General features: G+C 47.5%; 1 protein-coding gene across 1 annotated transcript in view; it reads right to left on the bottom strand.

The window, feature by feature from the left end:
• Positions 1-18,541, bottom strand: part of LOC138526300 (E3 SUMO-protein ligase RanBP2-like) — a 1,418,318-nt gene that overhangs the window by 310,497 nt on the left and 1,089,280 nt on the right. Inside the window, exon 23 of the mRNA XM_069636875.1 lies at positions 8,817-8,947. Within this exon, the coding sequence (XP_069492976.1) occupies positions 8,817-8,947 (131 nt within the window). The remainder of the gene's footprint in view (positions 1-8,816; positions 8,948-18,541) is intronic.

Here is an 18,541-nt window from a genome sequence, read left to right as displayed (position 1 = left end):
ACCAAAAGGGGTATGACACTTCTCTGATTGAATTACCTGGGCTCTGCAGGAAATTGAACAAAGCCCTGTCCTGACTCAGGCAAATGTTTTATTGGGGGGGTCGTAAAAGTGGCTTCCTCCTGGAAGGAAAGGGGAGGAGCACTGCCTGTGAGAGCAAGCTGGCCTGGCAGAACTGGAAAAACCAGAAATTCAACCTTGTGCTGGGGGGAACCACACCCCTTTGGGGCCAGAACATAAATCTAAAAAGATGGATCATTCATAGAGCGGACTTGTGAAAATTTTATAAGTGATATCATTATTCTTGTGATTTTTCTGTGCACATTTGAAGACGTGTTAGGACCCGGTGGTATGTTCAGGGGGGTTTTTAGCGGAAAAGAGGATATTACTCTAAATGTATGTATGTATGTTAAAAATCTGACACTCCACCACCTAATGCCCACATGCTTTGCGAACATTTGTGTAAATGCGGGGACAAATCCAATATTGGTAACCCGACCAAAAAGTGAAATATGTTGCCAAGCTCCTAGAAACGACAGAATTGGAACAGGGGCTACCATCAGTAAATGCATGATGTGTGTATGCAATGCCAAACAACTGTCTATCGGGGAAGTATGTATTTGGATCAGATATAGATTGTGTGTAAAGTTGACAGGGGTGGGTTCTCTGGATCATAAACAGACCTCATCATGATGACACTTCATTTCGTTCCCCCAATCAAGGGGAAGAGGAGGAAGTGGCCAATGACAAGTGGAGAGGGGTAGGGCCTAGAAAGCTAGCCTCTCCACCCACTTTCAAAACACATAAAAGCAGACAGTCAGGACAGATAGACACATTCTATTCCATCTGCTGCGGGACGCTCCGCCGGGAAAATCCATACTTTACCTCCATCAACCTCCAGAGAGCCAACACAGAGACTTCAATCTATCCACCTTCAGAGACCAAGACTTTACTTCAGAATTTGTAGCAGAGAGGTCAACTACAAGCTAAATCCCTCTTTAGCAGGCCTCAAATCATTGCAACTATTCACAGCAAGGCGAGCTGTTTGAATTCTTTGCAAGAACTCTTGCCATTTGCCAGAAAGCAGTGTTGTATCCAGAGAGAGACCAGCTGAACCGGAGACCGCTGTATCCGGACCCACAGACCTGATCAGAACCAGAGACCCAGACCAGACCAGCAGAGTAGAGCTGACCCAGACGCTGTGTGCAGAGACCGTCCGTGGCGAGTGAAGAAAACCCGCTGACCAGATCGTGACGAGGCCCAGTCCTTCTAAAAATTAGGAGTGAGTATCCGCCAAAACTGTGCAGAACCCAATCTCTTAGTTAAAATAATCTAATGCAAGCTATTTTAACTTGAGTAGAACTGTCTCCTAGAGATCCTGTCACCTGTCATTCTTAAGCTGCGAGCTGTCCTATATAATTCCAAAGTTGCACGCTGTCACTTGTCATTTGTCGTTTTGAGTTGTTTTAAACCCGAAAATCTACCTTTACTAAATCGTTCATAACTCCGGAACCGTTTGGGTTAGGAACGAAATTCAACTTTCATCTGGAAGCTGGGATCCTAGGCTGTCCTAGGACCCCAAAACGATAGTGCTAATCCTTGTAGTTCCTCTGTAATCGCGCTCCGGGGCACTTGGAAAAATCTGCCGCGATTTGACATTTTGCCGCGAATTGAAAGGTTAGCTCACGTGTAAAAAATCTGCAGCTGCTTGCCTTCCATTGCAAAAATTTGTTTGCAACCTGACAACCATTCATAGAGCATTGCCAAAGTGATCCTGAACTCATTCAAAGTATCTATCACTCACCCTGAACCTTTAGTGGGAATTAAAAGCATTTTAGCATATTTTTCACTTCCTTGCAAACCACATTCAAAGCATTTTGGGCCTGTGTTTAAAACTCCGACCTGTTTTCCTCTAAGCTTGCTGGGGTGAACTGAATTACATTTGATTGCATTTCTGAGAACGGTGTGCTTTCCTTCCATTTCCTTGCATTGCATAAAGGGGGGAGTGGATTGCCAGAGGAAAGTGATTACATTGTTTTGTTGAAATCATATTGAGTATTTCTGTACTGCATTTTCATTCCACCTTGCATCCATTTGAAACCATAAAAGTATTGTTGCTATCTTATCCATCCTATAGCCACTCATCATTGATTATAAAGAAGTGTGCTAGTGCCAGACTATCCATTATTGATTACTGCTCAGATTAAGTGTGATATTCAATTATTAATTTATTATAAAGTGTGATATGACAATGCATTACTTACCGTAAAAGCATTTCTGATGGTTGTATCTGCTTAGATTCACATGCTGTGCATAGGTCCGACATCCAGTGGTCACTGCGGAGTATTGCATTTTGTTTTTCGTAGTCGAAAAGGGACGTCGACAAGGCGTGTCTGAAATACTATCCCTATAGTGACGTGCGTTGTACCCACAATCTCTCACGCGTCGAGGTCCCTCTGTTTGTATTTTTCTGCCCTGAGGGAGCCTTCTAGACGTGAGTGGGTACAGAAAAGAGATATAAAAGGAAGTCTATGTTCCTTCCATCCGAGCGGGGAGGAAGGGTGGGCGCATGTGAATCTAAGCAGATACAACCATCAGAAATGCTTTTACGGTAAGTAATGCATGGTCTTCTGATGTTTGTTAATCTGCTTAGAATCACATGCTGTGCATAGACTAGCGAGCAGTACCCGGAGTTGGCGGTGGGTCATGAGAAGGAACAGCAGAGAAAATATGTCTTAATACTGCCTGTCCCACCTGGGAGTCAGATCTCGAGTGTGCATCTAGACAGTAGTGTTTTGTAAAGGTGTGCACAGAACTCCAGGTAGCCGCTTTGCAGATGGACTCAAGGGGAACATTTCCAATGAATGCTATGGACGCCCCTGTGCCTCGAGTAGAGTGTGCTCTTGGCTTAAAGGGCAGTTCTCTCTTAGCAAGAGTATAGCAGAAAGTGATGCATTGAACAATCCATCTAGAAATAGTGGACTTTGAAACTGCATCCCCTTCTCTTCCTGCTGCCACCGAGACGAAGAACTGATTAGTCTTCCTCAGCGGTCTGGTTCTTTCCATGTAGAACATGACCGCTCTGCGCACATCTAGTGTGTGCAGAGTTTTTTCTCCCAAGTTGGAAGGATTTTGAAAGAACGTTGGAAGTTCTATAGACTGGTTTACGTGGAATTTCGATATGAATTTCGGAGCAAACCTTGGGTGCGTAGAACCACCTTATCTCTGTGAACTGTAACGAAGGGGTCTAGAACAGAAAGAGCCTGTAGTTCACTTACTCTCCTGATGGAGGTGATAGCTATTAAAAAAGCAGTCTTCAGAGTGAGGTCTTTAAGAGATGCTTTGTGCATGGGTTCGAATGGTGAGCCCATGAGTCTGGTAAGTACCACGTTAAGGTCCCATCCGGGAGCTGGGTCAGCTATCGTGGGGTGTATTCTCTTTACTCCTTCCATGAAGGCCTTTATAACAGGGATCTTCCACCACGACACCTTCAGTTGGGAAGTGGTGTATGCAAAAAGTGCCGCTAGGTGGACTTTAATGGAATTGAACACTAGACCTGAATCCAATAAGTGGGTCAGGTATAGAACAATATGTGTGGGAGAGCAGTCAATCGGGCTGATCCTTTTTCCTCTGCACCAGATGACAAATCTCTTCCACTTGCTAGAATAGCAGTGGCGAGTGTTTTCTGGCTTCCCTGAGGATGTCCATGCATCTCTGCGGGAGCTGTAGATGTCCGAATTCAATGATCTCAGGAGCCAAGCTGCTAAGTTCATGTTCTGGGGGCATGGGTGCAGGGTCCTGCCCTTGTCTTGTGACACAGCATGTTGTACGGGCAGGGGAGTTTCATTGGGGGGGGATAGAGACATCTCCATCAAGTGAGCGAACCATGGCTGTCGGGCCCACATTGGGGCCACCAGAATCATGGTCACTTGTTCCTGGTGCATCTTGTGCACCACCTTGTTGAGAAGGGGAGTCGGGGGAAAAGCGTAAACAAATTTCCCTGACCATTGCATCGACAGACCGTTCCCCTTGGATTGGTTCTGGGGGTACCTGGAGGCGTAACTTAGGCATTGCGAGTTCTCCAGGGTTGCAAATAGGTCTATTTCTGGGAATCCCCATTGTGTGAAGACGTCGAAGACTGTGTCTTCGTGCAGTCGCCATTCGTACTCTTCGGGCAGGGGGAAATCTCTGCTGAGTTTGTCTGCCAGCAGATTGTGTTCCCCTGGTACATGTTGTGACAGTAGGAACATGTTTTGTTTGAGAGCCCACTTCCATATATTTTGGGCCAGTTTGGACAGTCCTGGAGAGTGGGTGCCCCCCTGCTTGTTGATGTAGTACATGGCTGTGGTGCTGTCTGTAAGGACCAACACAGTCTTGCCCTGTAGGTGTTCCTGGAAGGCTTTTAGCGCCTTGAACACAGCTAGTAGCTCCAGTAGATTTATGTGCGTGGATGCTACGTTCGGAGTCCACACTCTGTGAGCAGTCTGATGGGATAGGTGAGCCCCCCATCCTGTGAGGGATGCGACTGTGGCTAGAGTGGCCTCCGCCGCGGGTGTGGCAAAGGGTTTCCCTCTTTCCAGGTTTTCCTTTGTCCACCACCGTAGCGAGAGAACCAAGGCCTGCGAGACCACCACTAGATCGTCCCATAGTCCGCTGGCCTGACACTACTGGCTGTTGAGCCACTCTTGCATAGGGCGCAGGCGCGCGTGAGGTACCAAATAAATACACGACGCCATCATGCCTAGCAAGCGCATTGCTATGCGTACCGTCACCTCTCGACCGGTCACATATTGAGGGATCTGAAACAGCATGTTTTGGACCCTCTCGTTGGAGGGGAAGACGAGGCCGTCCTTTGTTTGAATTAGAGCCCCTAGGAATTGTTTGACTTGGCTGGGGTCTAGGCTGGACTTCTTTTCGTTGATGGAGAAGCCCAACTGGAACAAAAGGTCTACAGTCTTTTGGGTATTGGAGAAGCATGTTTCGTAAGAATCCCCCGTTATGAGCCAGTCGTCGAGGTAAGGGTAAACTGGGATGGACAACCTGCGCAGGTGGGCCGCTGCCACTGCCAGTACCTTTGTGAATACCCTTGGTGCTGATGCTATGCCGAAGGGTAGCACTCTGAACTGGTAGTGTTTGCCCTCTATCATGAACCGGAGGTATCTTCTGTGCGCTGGCAACATTAAAATATGAAAGTATGCATCTTTCATGTCCAATGTTGTCATGTAATCCCCCTGTGATAGCAGTGGGATCACTTCCTGTAAGGTCACCATACGAAACTTCTGGGGTTTGATAAACTTGTTCGCTGGGCGCAGATATAATAGAGGGTGCATGGTTAGATCCTTTTTGGGTACAAGGCAGTACACTGAATAAATACCTTCCGTTACCTGAGATAGAGGCACGACCTCTATGGCTCCTTTTTCCAGCAGTTGTTGTACTTCTTGGAGAAGGATGGCAAGGTGTTCCGGTGTCATGCGTCGTCCCCTCGGGGGTCTGTATGTTGGGGAACTGTTGAATTCGATGCAGTATGCGTTGGCTACGGTGGAAAGTACCCAGCAGTCTGACGTTATTCCCTCCCATGCTGGAAGAAAGGATGTTATCCGGCCCCCGACCGGTGTTGCATGGGAGGGGACGCGAATCTTCGCGTCACTTGGTGTTGTTGGGGGCTTGGGGGCCTCTGGGGGTGGACCCCCGACCTCTCCCTTTGCCCCGGCGCTGGCCTCTTTGGCTGTACTGCCCACTATTGGTCTGGTAATTGGTGGCAGGGTACTGTTGCTGCCGATTCTGCTGTTGGCGTTGGCCACGAAAAAAGCGTTTGTTGCCATAGCCGCGTCTGGTAGTGGGCTTAGAGATCTGGTCAAGAGTTTTGATAGTATCAAACTCTTTTTAAGCCATCTCCAGAGCCTCATCCACCGCTTTCCCGAAGAGGTTAGTGTCTTCAACAGGTTTATTTATTAAAGACGCCTGTGTCTCCGGTTTGAACCCTGAGTTGCGCAGCCATACATGGCGTTTTAGGAGTATTCCCTGAACCAGGGAACGTCCCGCTGTCTCTGCAGCATCCAGAGAGTTCTTTAAAATACTCTGGTTGACCTGGGTTCCTTCGCCAATAGTTGATAGCAGGCGTGTACGTAGTGGTTCCGGCGCTTCTTCGGCGTCTTTGCACAGTTTGGCCCACTGCGCGTCCGCGTAGCTAGCTAGCAAAGAATTGTTGTTCGCAATTCTTGCCGAAAAAGGCAGCCGAGGATGGGACTCTTTGCAAGGGCATATAACCTCTTGCCCTCCTTGTCAGGTGGTGCCTCACTGGTGGACAGCGGCACCCCTGCCCTCTTCCTTGTATTGGTTACTACAAGGGAATCCGGAATGGAATGGCCCCTGATGTACAGCGGGTCTGAGGGTGAAGGAGTGAAAAGTTTTTCAATTCTTGGATTAACTCCTCTGATTAGTGCGGGTGTGGATAGCGAAGGGATGATTCTTCTCTTCACTGAAGCGAGGAGGGGAATGGTCTGGCTGACTGGGGGTTTCTCCTTAATTACTCTTTCCACAAAGTCTATTTCAGGAGAGATCTCCCCAGTGTCCAGTTCGAAATGTGCTGCTGCTCTGCGCAACAGGGCATTGAATGTGGGCTGATCGTCAATGGGAGACGTGTTTCTAACAGGTGAATTGTCAGGAGGATTTAGGTTCAGGACATCAGTGTCCGAATAAACTGATGGGGATTGCCAGGGATGAGAAGGTCCTTCTTCTGGATTTTCTCCGAAGCCTTCTCCTACCATGTCTGGGCTGTCTTCCAGACCTTCCTCAAGGTTCTGTCCCTCTTCATCATCCACAAATTCATCCTCCTCCTCCAAGTATTGTTCCTCACCAGTGAGGTCATACACATTATGGAAGTCTGAGGCTGTGTCCTGCTGGGGATTGACTAGTCTCGGATATTTGGCCCTGGGGTCCTCCTGAGGCCCTTCTCTTGTTCTCTTGGGAGTGGGAGGGTTCTGGGTCTTCATAAACCTCTCCATTCTCTCCATGCAGAGATGGAGCCTTTCCATGGTTTCATGGGGAACCATGGAGCGGTCTAGCGGGGGAAAATTAGTGTCATCTAGCTGAAAACGGCTCAACCTCTCCCATAACGTCGAGGAAAGTGTCCCGTCGCCTTCCGAAAAGCCTTCCGGTGTGCTGGGGGTCCCCCCGACTGAAGGGGCTAGTCCCTGTCTTTCTTCGGGCTTTTTCAGCGTGTCTTTCGACCTCTGCGCAGCGCTCGACGTGTCTTTCGGCGCACGCTTCTGGGCGTCGGCTACAACGATCCTCGACAAGCTCTCTGCGACTCGTTTGTCAGCGGAGGGCTGTGGTCTCGACGTTACGGGTGTCAACCGTTCTACGGCGGCGTGCGCTCTCTGCTGGTGCGCGCCGGCCGATGGTTTGGGAGAGGCGCCCTTATTTGCCGAAAGCCCAGTCGCTGGTCGCGGCTGCAGTTGCGAGAGGGGCTTCGAACCTGAACGGTCCGAGGAGGCCGCCGGTGGAACCTGCGTCTCCTTGGGCGCTGATGCTTTCTTCGTCTTTGACGAAGAAGAGCTATGGGTTGTGTGCTTATGTGTGGTATCGTGTGCGTCAGTGTCGCCGGGGTGTTCATCCCCATAAGCAGGGCGTAAGCCGAGCCCGTCGGGGCCGGGGACGGACGACGAAGAGCGTGAGCGCTCTTTAGAGGGGTGTACGACTTCCGTAGTGGAGGTCGTGTTATCACGTTCCTCGTCACTGTCGGTGGTAGCAGCGGCGGGTGAAGGATCGGCCTTCGACATAGCGTAGGCCGCCCACCTCTTGACCCTACGGTCTTTGGCTTCAGAAGCCGACAAGCCGTGCAACCCTCCTCTTTGTGATCGAGGGGCAAGCAGCGGTTACACCGTCAATGCTTGTCCTTCCAAGTAAACTTGCCCTTCCAAAGTGGGCAAAACCTAAAGGGTGTCCTCTCCATAGCCGAGGCAGTAAATCGTGATAACGACCCCAAGGGAAAGGAAGGGGAAAAGGAAAGGCATTCTCAGAAAAGAACCAGAGATGTCCCACGACCCCACTCTCCCTACTGTATTTGGCCTGCGAGGCCAGGCCACGTGTTCGGCAACGCCGAAGGATCTCCTCCACTCGTCCCCCCTGTCGAAGATCTTGTCGGCGGAGACAGCTTCACACTGCGTCGAGGGAGGGATCGATATGTTATATATTAAATAGGAAAACGACCAAAGGTCGAGGAGATGGAATCTGCAATGTCTCTCGAGGAGCTCCGCGTAAAGGCGACCAGTAGCTGGGCGGAAAAAAACAATCTGAGGGACCTCGATGCGTAAGGGATTGTGGGTACAACGCACGTCACTATAGGGATAGTATTTCAGACACGCCTTGTCGACGTCCCTTTTCGACTACGAAAAACAAAATGCAATACTCCACAGTGACCACTGGATGTCGGACCTATGCACAGCATGTGATTCTAAGCAGATTAACAAACATCAGAAATATATATATATATTGTTTAAATTCTCAAATAAACCTTTTAACTTGCAAAACAGAACTACTTCTTGGCTCAGTGGAGTCAGGGGGATTCCAAGAGAGGGGTGTTATATAGGGGTAGTCATCCAGAACTCATGAACTGGACATAAAGATATATCAATAAGGGTTTCCATTCAGTATCCCAGACTAGGCATTGACTTAGCTGTAGTGCTGGATTGAATCCTCTTACAGATCTGAGGGGATAGAGTCAACAGCATTTACATGAGGGTACATGAATGAATTTGAAAATGGTGAATTCTCGGAAACTAGACTTTACCAAATGAAAAAGTTGCAATATTGCTTACATTTTTGACAGGAACTTTATCAATGAGTCTTTGGCTGCAGTGGTCATCAGGAACACATCTCAAAGTTGTTGGAATAGCCTCTGGGCTTTCAGATTTCAAGTCTTTGGAAACACCTTCTGGTCTGTTTGTTGCTGGAATATCACAAACAAAAAGAACACAACAATTACATATATAACGGATACACCCAACCTCCTTCCCCAACCCCATTACTGAAAATGAAGACTACTGGTTGCTTGTACAAAATAGGTCCTAATCGATTAAACATATTTTCACGTTTATAGACCACCAAGATGAATGTAATATCTACTAGTGTACATGTACTTCAAGCAGCTTTCAATAGTGCAAGAGCAAGGAGAAACAAAAGTACAAAGTACTCCCACATCTATATATATATATGAAAGTCAAAATGTGTTTGTAGGGATTTGTGGCAAAGCGGGGTTCCCTTCACAGTTCCACAACGTTTCACCAAGCAGCACCAAACGTTGCATAGTTAACGGTTAGGACCCTCTGGACATTACTAGCTACACGCCATTTGGACACCCCACCCTTTTCCCCATATTTCAGTACCTTCAAACATGAGACTTTTGCCTGAAATCAGCAAAACATCAATGTGGTCGTAGAAGGACCGTTTCAGACAAGGAACAAAACTCTAGGTCAAGTCCCTAGGATGCACCGTTTCCAAGATAAATGCACAGCAACGAACAGCACCGGCATGGTGAGACAGATGGGGAGACCCAATATGCAGCAACACGCCAACTCTCGCCTCCCCACGTCTGCTCCAGGGTATGTCAGCAAGCCACACGCACCCATTCTCGTGCAGTTTACTTCAGGGTGCAAAGCACATCAAGCAATAAGCGAATCACAACAGAGACCTACAGGATCAGTGTTATGTCTGTATACAGAACCCGTTCGTAGACCGGGTACTTCTGCTAGTATGTACCAACTTCTCGGTTCAAATTAGGACAAAAATTAAATGGGCAAATTTATAAGACGTGCAAGTACACAATCAACTAGTTCAAAGTATGTAAATCTAATCAAAGCTGAAGAGACAATGTAGTTCCTCCAACGTGGTCCCCTCTTGCCTAATAAATGCAATACCTATATCCATTTTTCCCCACAGTACCTTTGGTTTGAAGAATGTGTTTGTGTTGGCTCCCCCACGCTGTGACAGCTCTGTACCCGACCTCCGGATTCCTTGGTCTGGGGACGAAGTGTCTCAGCAGCAGTCTCGAGGGAGGACCTGTAGCACAACTTTCAGCAACTTCTTGATTCACTGCAGTTTTGGCGCCTTTTCAGCAGCACCAACAAAGGACATGAATCGTCCGGTCAATCTTCTCGCTTCCAGCAGTCCCACACTCTGGTGAGGGGCTCTGGGCAAGTTGGATCGGATCTCTGAAATGTCCTTATGGACTGAGCACAGATTTGGACAGATTCGGCCTTTCCACGATGATGCACTCAAAATGGGCAGTCGGTCTCCTGGTAGTGAGGTTCCACAGCTCTGGAAGCTCCTGGGACCTCGGGAGATGGCTTGTTTCACAGTTAGTCTTGGGACTGGTTGTTCCCACGAGCCAAAGGGAAGGAGTCTTCTTCTGAGCACATCTGTCGCATAGAAAACTGGGTCAGGACAGCAGTGGTTGCTTAATCTTGTAAAAGGTCTGCAGGCACCTCTGGTCGTCGTCTTCTTCAGTTACTTCCGATTCCTGTGGTCCACTTGTTTCACACTCCAGAAGCCTCACCTTTTATACAGTTCCAGCACACGCTCCTCTGCAAGCTCTCTGCAATTTACAGAAAGGGGTGTTTGGCTGTCCAATCAGGACAGACAGACCCCTTGTGGGAGCTGGCCCTATTCAGGCACACTGGCACACAAAGGACAGGGGGGTGGAAGACTCCTCTCCCACTTCCTGTCTGCCCAGACACTCTGGAACCTAGGAGGGGCTACCTTCTGGTTCCGGCCAAAGGCAAAAAACAGACACAGACCTCCCCCTCCCAGAACGGGAGGGCTAACAAAGAACAACCACGCTAGTAATGGCAAAAAAAGAAGTGAGTCCCCAAGTTGTTACTTGGATGCCCCTATTGTGCACTACCGGGGCTGTGGACATAGCCTTCGATATAGAAAAAACACAATAGTTGGCAGAACACGTCCACTGCCGCCAGCCATAACCAGGTGATTGTGTACGTGACTAAAAAGGTCCCAGGAGTAGAGAAGGGACACACTCAGTATCCCTTTGGCACTCCACTGAAGGAGGTATGCGCTAATCTCCAACAATAGAGTTTTGGGAGACATGCTAAGTATCCTTAAGAACTGAAGTTACTCAAGGGTATTGAAAAAGAATCTTAAAGGACCACCCTAGGGTATGCCAGCAACACTGCCCATAAGGAGCTGTGTGCTGCAGTAGTAAAACGCAGATGCCTTTAAGAGCTATGGAGCAGACAGACTCCATAGGGCAGGTAGATTGCAAAGAAGAGAGTTCCAAAAGACAAATCCCGCAAGAATGATTGAGTGGAAAAAGGCTCCAATCATTCAGGATTAAAGGAAAAAGGTCCAGCAGTCCAACAAAAAGTGCTGGGGGTCTCACTAGGAGAGGGGATGAAGCACAGAAATGATAAATCTCATTAACAGTCATGCACACTTGTAAGCAAAGTAACTTCCTTTGGCCTATGACCTTTTTGCTGACATTTTGAGGACCGGATCTCTTTGCAGAATGGTTCAATCCAAAGGAAACCTGAATATAAGTTATTTGAATACCTGCCACTGTGAAACGATGTTACAACCCTATAGCTCACATTGACCCCTCTTGAGATGAGCCTGGCTGCTCAGTCACACTACCAACTTGTGTAGTACAGGCCTATACCAAAGGTTGGGTTACCTATTGCCAAGAGGACAAGGCTGGTGTAGTATCCCACAGGGTTACTACATACAATCTTGCCTAACACTGGTAGCAGGCGGTGAGGATCTATTGTAGAGTTGTTACATTGAGTAGTTTGCTTTGCTTGGTTTCAACTAAAGCCCTGCATGGCTAAGTTCAATCAGAACAGCAATTTATTTTTATTTAAAATGATATAGTTTATACATACACTTTTCATTTCATCTATCTTTCTTTCGTTAATACTATATGTTTCGCTTCTTCTTTTACTGGGTTTCTCATGGTCCTCCGGTTACATGATCAATAGAACTGCTTCTCGCGGATGACCGTTTCATGTTTTATTCCCAGAATGATATTATGGTAAATATCAGTTGTTGTCATGTCCCAGCAGTATTTTTGCCCACCGTTCTTCTGAAGACTGTGCTTCTTTACTGGATGTAAAGTAAGTTCTGCATAGTGTTCTTTGGGCCTGTAGTGTCGGACATACCATGATGATGTGGTATAGGATTTCTAAGGTTCCTTTATGATCACAAAATCAACATTGGGTATTTCCATTGTCCTGTTGCTGGGTTTTTGCCAGTCTTGCTCTGGTGGGCAGCAGATTCAGACAAAACCTCCTAAAGAGCAATCTTATTCTTGGATCTGGAAAGATCAGGTAATCTGGTAGTTATGTTATTGCCTTTGTGTCAAGTGTGCAGTTCAGGTTCTCTTTTGTAGACATTTTCTCAGCGATTGTTTTGCACCAGTCATTCCATCTCAGTTTTTGATTTGCGTTTTGTGGGCGCTGTAGTATTCCACTGATATCTTCTTGATCCAGATATTGCTTATGCTCTTCCATCCATTTTCTTAGGAAGGTAACGGAGGTTGCCTTCAGAGTTATTAGCATTATTTCTACTGCAGGAATTTTATCTTCTATGCTTATCTTTCGATATAGACAGTTTTTTCCAGCACACTATCGACCTTATAGATTGTAACGCCAACTCGAAGCGTATTCCTGGTATTGGAAAGCTTGGAGGTAAGTTTAATATGAGAACAGCAATTGTAATATGCCAAACATGCATAACTTCAGCCAGGAAGCCCCCAGGAAGCCCTGATCATTGTAACAGGAGATCAACTGAAGGAAATGTGTAAAGTCAGGAATCTTACAGTAAAAGGAAAGAAAAATGAGTTGATTACAAGGTTGTTCAATCATTCAAGTTTGGGTGGTAGGCCTACAACACCTAACCCAAGAAATGTGGATGAGGATGACAGTGTAGTGTCTAACTCTATTGTATTAGTAGAGTCAGAGGAGGTAGAGGAGTCCCAGGATATGAGCCCCTCTTTGCCAGAGTCTTCCCTTTTGCCTCAGGCCATGTCTACCGGAACCACACAAGGTCCAACACTGAGTCCAGAGTATGTGTCTCTGGAACCCATGAGACTAGAGCTAGAATTCAAAAGATTGAAAACATCAGGACATCAAACTTAGGGAAATGGAAATGTAGCATGTTCTTGATATGAAAAGATGGTCTATTGAAAACGCTTCCTTGGCAGGGCCTCCCAGTCCCAACAGGCCTCGCCTGCCCAAAGAAGCAGCGAGTACGTCTGGTGTGAAACTGGATATTCTGGATTGGTCGGATGCTTTTGAGTACAATTATAGGATTAATTGTCTCACAGGGAATCAGTTGATTCCCTGGCTTTTGTCTAGGCTCCCCCAGGATGCAAGTGATGCTATAAGGGAATTGAGTGAGCTTGAAATATAAGAGTATTAAAATTTAAAGTTGGCCTTAATAGCCAGATTTGGGAAGACTCCTTCTCAATACCTTAAGAAGTTTAGGACCCTTGAAAAGACTGACTGTACCACTTGGGCTACAGGATGTGTACATGTTTGAAAAACTTAGATGGTTGGGTTAAGGGTTAGAGTGAACTCCTTTGAAGGAATGAGAAATCTGTTTTTTGCTACGATCTATTCTTGATGTATGCTCTCCTGCGCTGAGACAGCACTTGGATGAGATTGATCCCAAAAAGTTAGCAAAGGCTGCTGACTTGTTGGTTGCCAACAGGGCCACTCACAGGGTCTCTGGGGCCACTCACGACGGATGAGGGGGAAGCAGCACAAGAACGATGGAAAAGAGAATTCCAATTCCCAACACCCAAAACAGGGCCACAAACAGAAAAAGGGTAAACGCCGTGGGAAACCAGGTTGCTCTAGTGAAACCTCTGGTGCTAAACCAGAGGGCGTCAGCAGAAGCCCCGATTCCAAAGAACATTTGGTAAGTGTTATGCTTGTGGGTCAAGTGACCATGTGAAAGGGGATCCCAGATGTAAGGGTAAACCTTCAGGGGTCCACACTGCCTCCTTAGCATTCATCACTGAGGGAAAAGTTCATATGGCAAGTGGCAACTTTCAACTATTGTCTGAAGACCCCATTGGAGTCTCAGCCGGTGTTTTAGTGTCCCTGGGTCTGTGGGAACAGCAGAATGTGGATGTGTACAACTCCATTCCAGAGAACACAAAAGAATACTACAAGTACACTGTACTTGGAAATGGCCAGGATACCCCTGCCATTAGAGACACCAGGGCCAGCATTACAATGGTGGATGAAAGTTTTTTCAAGCCCGAGGATGTTGCTAAAACACCCAAAAGGTCCCACTAAACTTGCTAGAGGCCCAATCCAGATCGTTCGAATCCTACCAGCTCTCATCTAGTGCAATAATATGACCGTAAGAATACCTGTCAGTGTACAAAATGAGGTGCCTTGGGGAGTCCTGTTGGGGATTGTCTTAAAGACTCTTGGAGTTGTATCACGCACCCCCAGGCCTCCCAGTAAAAGGAGCAAACTAGACTGGCCAGAGAGGCAACATTAGATGACTGACAGTGGAAGTTACAGAAGTACCTATAACTCCCAGTCCACAAGAAGGACACCCTTCTAATTCCAGGACAAAGAAAGAGACCAAGGGGAAACCCAAGGTCTGAGGAAAAAAGAATGGTATCACACCTGTTCAAAGGACAAGGACATCCCTGAGAGGACAGTCCAAGGTCACACTTGTGACCTCTCCACCAGTTGAGGCTGAGTGGAAGGATCAATCAGAAGGTGGTGAATCAGCTACTGGTGAAACAGAGCAGGAAGAAGCCCATACCTATGTTGGAGATCTGGGTGCTAAAGACCACCCTGTGCTGCATACTTTGCTTGCAGAAGGTGGACCCTCGAAAGCAGACTTCAGCAGAGGTCAAAGAGTGTCCTACTCTTGAAGGACTTCACCAACAGGCAGCTGGAAGGGCAAGAGCCTGGGAAGCAAAGGCTGTATTGGGAGAATGGCCTCCTTTACAGCGAGCCTATTTAGTCTTACCAAGGGGACTACAGAATACTTTTAGTGCTGCAGGTGGCGAGACCCCATTTTCAGTTAGCCCATGAGATCCCTCTGGCTGGTCACTAAGTTTTAAAGAAGACCAAAGAGAAGATATCTCTGTATTTCTACTTGCCCAAGATGGGGCCTGATGTCGATAAATTCTGTAGAAGCTGTCACTTGTCAGACTTCTGGCAAGAGTGGAGCCAAGAACGTGGCACCCTTGGTGCCTCTCCCAGTTGTGCAAGTTCTTTTTGAGAGGGTAGGGAATGACATTGTTGGTCCCCTTGACCCTCCCACATCTTCAGGCAACCAATTTATATTGGTTGTGGTAGACCATGCTACCAGGTATCCTGAAGCAATATCCATGACAGAATCTGTCTGGAATTTGCCCACGCAGCGTAGACAACTAATTCTACCCAACAATATAACCCCGTGTATGGATTGAACCAATACCAAGGGATTTATTATTTGGGAGAATGGACCCGAACACAAACAGCAGAGTTCATAGAACCGGAAAGGAAAGTCAGGTTAAGAAGAACAAGTTACTTACCAACTTGTAACGTTCTTACCATTGGATGCTCGTCCAACGTATTCCGCATCTTTGACATGTAATGTCCACAGCTGTGTTAACTGGGAAATTTTTCGACAGAGAGCGTCCTATGTCAATGGTGCCTGGTCGATGTCCCTCGAAGGCCTCTGTCGAGGGCGACTTCACCGGATGTTATAAATAGGATGCACGGCGCCCGCAGCGTCTGTTTATGTTTTTACTCCAGAACGTGTGACATACTCGTACACAATGCCTGCTTGACTGCACATAGCCTTGAGGGAACGTATCTTGCAATAGCATAGGAAATTCTCCAGAGGGGCAGCCTGGGAGGGCGATGTGGAATAGGTTGGAGGAACATCCAGTTTAAAGAATATTACCAGTTGGTAAGTAACTTGTTCTTTGAATGGATTGTGTCCTCCAACGTATTCCGCATCTTTGACAGACTCCCAAAGCAGTACCAGAAAATGGAGGAGGGAAAAGAATGTATAATACCCAATCAGATGGCAGAATAAAAAACCGTTTACCAAAGGCCATATCTTGACCACGGAGCGTATCCAGGGAGTAATGTTTGACAAAGGTGTGGATAGAAGCCCATGTCGCTATGTCACAATTATTCCTAATAGGAACTCCCCGCTGTAGGGCTGTGGAAGTAGCCAGTCCCCTAGTGAAATGAACTTGCAACCCTTCAGGAGGGTCCTTGCCCACCAATCTGTAACATTCAGTAATGGTGAGGATAATCCACCTGGACAAGGTCTGTTTGGTAAAAGCCAGGCCCAATCAGTGTCCAGTCTACCACCAAAGAGTTGATCGTCCATTCTGACCCTGGACCTCCTAGAAATATAAAAGCTCAGAGCTCTCCTAGGGTGCAACCTATGGAGCCGCTCCTCTTCCTTACCAGGATGAAGAGGAGGATAGAAAGCAGGAAGTATCACCTTCTGGCTTAAATGAAACTCAGACACTACCTTAGGTATAAAGGAAGGACGTACCTTCAGTACAACCCTATCCTTGTGGAAAAAAGTAAAGGGTGGCTTAGATGAAAGTGCCTGCAATTCACTCATTTTGCAGGCGGATGTAACCGCAACCAAGATAACCATCTTGAAAGACAGTCTCAAAGGACAAGAGTGCAATGGTTCAAATGGAGCACTCATCAGGAATTTATTTCAAGACCAAATTCAGATCCCAAACCAGTACCTGAAAAGGGGACAGCGGGAACACATTAGTGAGCCCTTTTAGAAATTGGGAAATCAAAGGAATCTTAAAATAAGAAGATTCTTCAGACAAGCGCTTGAAGATAGACAGCACCGCAAGGTAACCTTTAATGGTACCCACTTGAAGGCCCCTGTGGGCCAAAGAAAGCAAGAAAGACAGAACCATGGGACTGGAACACTGAAAAGGATCAACATTGTGTCCTCTGCACCAGTCGCAAAACTTAAGCCAACAGCAATGGTACAGGGATTTAGTTGCTGGCCGCCTGGCCGAAAAGCAACACCTCCATCACATCATGCAGGAGGTCCCAATCCTTATATCTCAACGTTTTAGATACCAAGCGTGAAGGTTGAGCGTCTTGATCTCTGGATGGAGACCCCCCGACCCCTCTTGCGCGAGAGAAGATCCACTCGGTAGGGAAGAGGGCGTGGAGGGCAGATGGACATTTCTAGAAGGTCCGCTCTCCTGGCCCAATCTGGATCAATGAGAATCATGTGGGATCTGAACCTCTGCAACCTCCTTAACAATTGAGGAATGATGGGGACCGGAGGAAACGCATACCGAAGTGGTAATGACCAATCCACGACTAATGCGTCTACTAAGGCTCCCCTTGGAGGAAATTTCCTTGAGCAGAATCTCGCACTTCCAGTTGGCACCGGTTGCGAAGAGATCCACTTGTGGGGCTCCCCAAAGGGCAAAGATCTCCAGAAGGAGTTCCTGAGCCAACTCCGACTCGTGAGAGACCGTGTTCTGCCTGCTCAGAACGTCCGCCGCCGCATTATCCTCTCCAGACAGATGTACTGCCGAGAGTGATATTCCCTGCTGGATTGCCCAGAACCAGAGCTGCATCTCCTCTCTGCACAACGGGAGTGACCCTAACCCCCCCCCCTTTTTCCCTTTTTCGTTGAGGTAATGCATGGCCACTGTGTTGTCCATCACTCTTGACTGCTAACTCTGTTCTCCCTTTTCCTATCTCCTCCCCTTACTTGCTTCAATGCACTTACTCTATCAGAATTGTCCCTGGACCTAGTATGATAGCAACCTCGTCTGTTGCCCCCCACCCCCCACAATTGTTTTTTTCCTCCCCGCCCCTGTTCCAGCACTAACTGAAATGTCATCAGGCCTAGTATGATAGTCGCTTGTTTTGTTCCTCCCCTACCTTTCTGCACCCCTCTCCCTCACCTTTTGTTTTTCTCCGGCTCTACCAGAAAAGTTGTCAGGCCTAGTACGGTAGTCGCCTGTTTCCATTTCCTTCCCACTCTCCCCCTCCCTTATCTATGTCTTACCTCTTGCATCTAAAATGTCATCAGGCCGAGTACGATAGTTAATTTCACATCCTTACTGTTCGTGGCCTGTAAGAATGTAATTGTATTTTCCCTTGTTCCCTCGCTTGCCTTGAAGCGCATTGAAACGCATTGTGTATAGGTGCTATATAAATAAACTTGATCATATATCATATAAATTAGGACAGTCTTCCCCCGCACAGACGGCAGAAAAGCCTTCAAGGCCAGCCTGATGCCCTGAGCTCTAACAGGTTTAAGTGGAGTTTGGACTCCGACAGAGACCAACGACCGCTGGCGGTCAGATCTTTGGCATGAGCTCCCCCATCCTGTGAGGGAAGCGTCCATCACTACTGTCACCTCCGGCCATGGTTGCCATAACGGCTCCTCTTTAATCAGGTTCCCATTGTTGGCCCACCACAGAAGATTCTGCAAGACCGAGAGTGGAATCTGAACGGGATCTGACATCTTGCCTGAGATTTGTGACCACTGCATCTTGAGG

This window comes from Ambystoma mexicanum, chromosome 7p, assembly GCF_040938575.1.
Source record: "Ambystoma mexicanum isolate Mex_15411 chromosome 7p, UKY_AmexF1_1, whole genome shotgun sequence".
NCBI classification, from domain to species: Eukaryota; Metazoa; Chordata; class Amphibia; order Caudata; family Ambystomatidae; genus Ambystoma; species Ambystoma mexicanum.
Note: the sequence above shows the minus strand (reverse complement) of the source record. Positions and strands in the feature narration are given on the sequence as shown.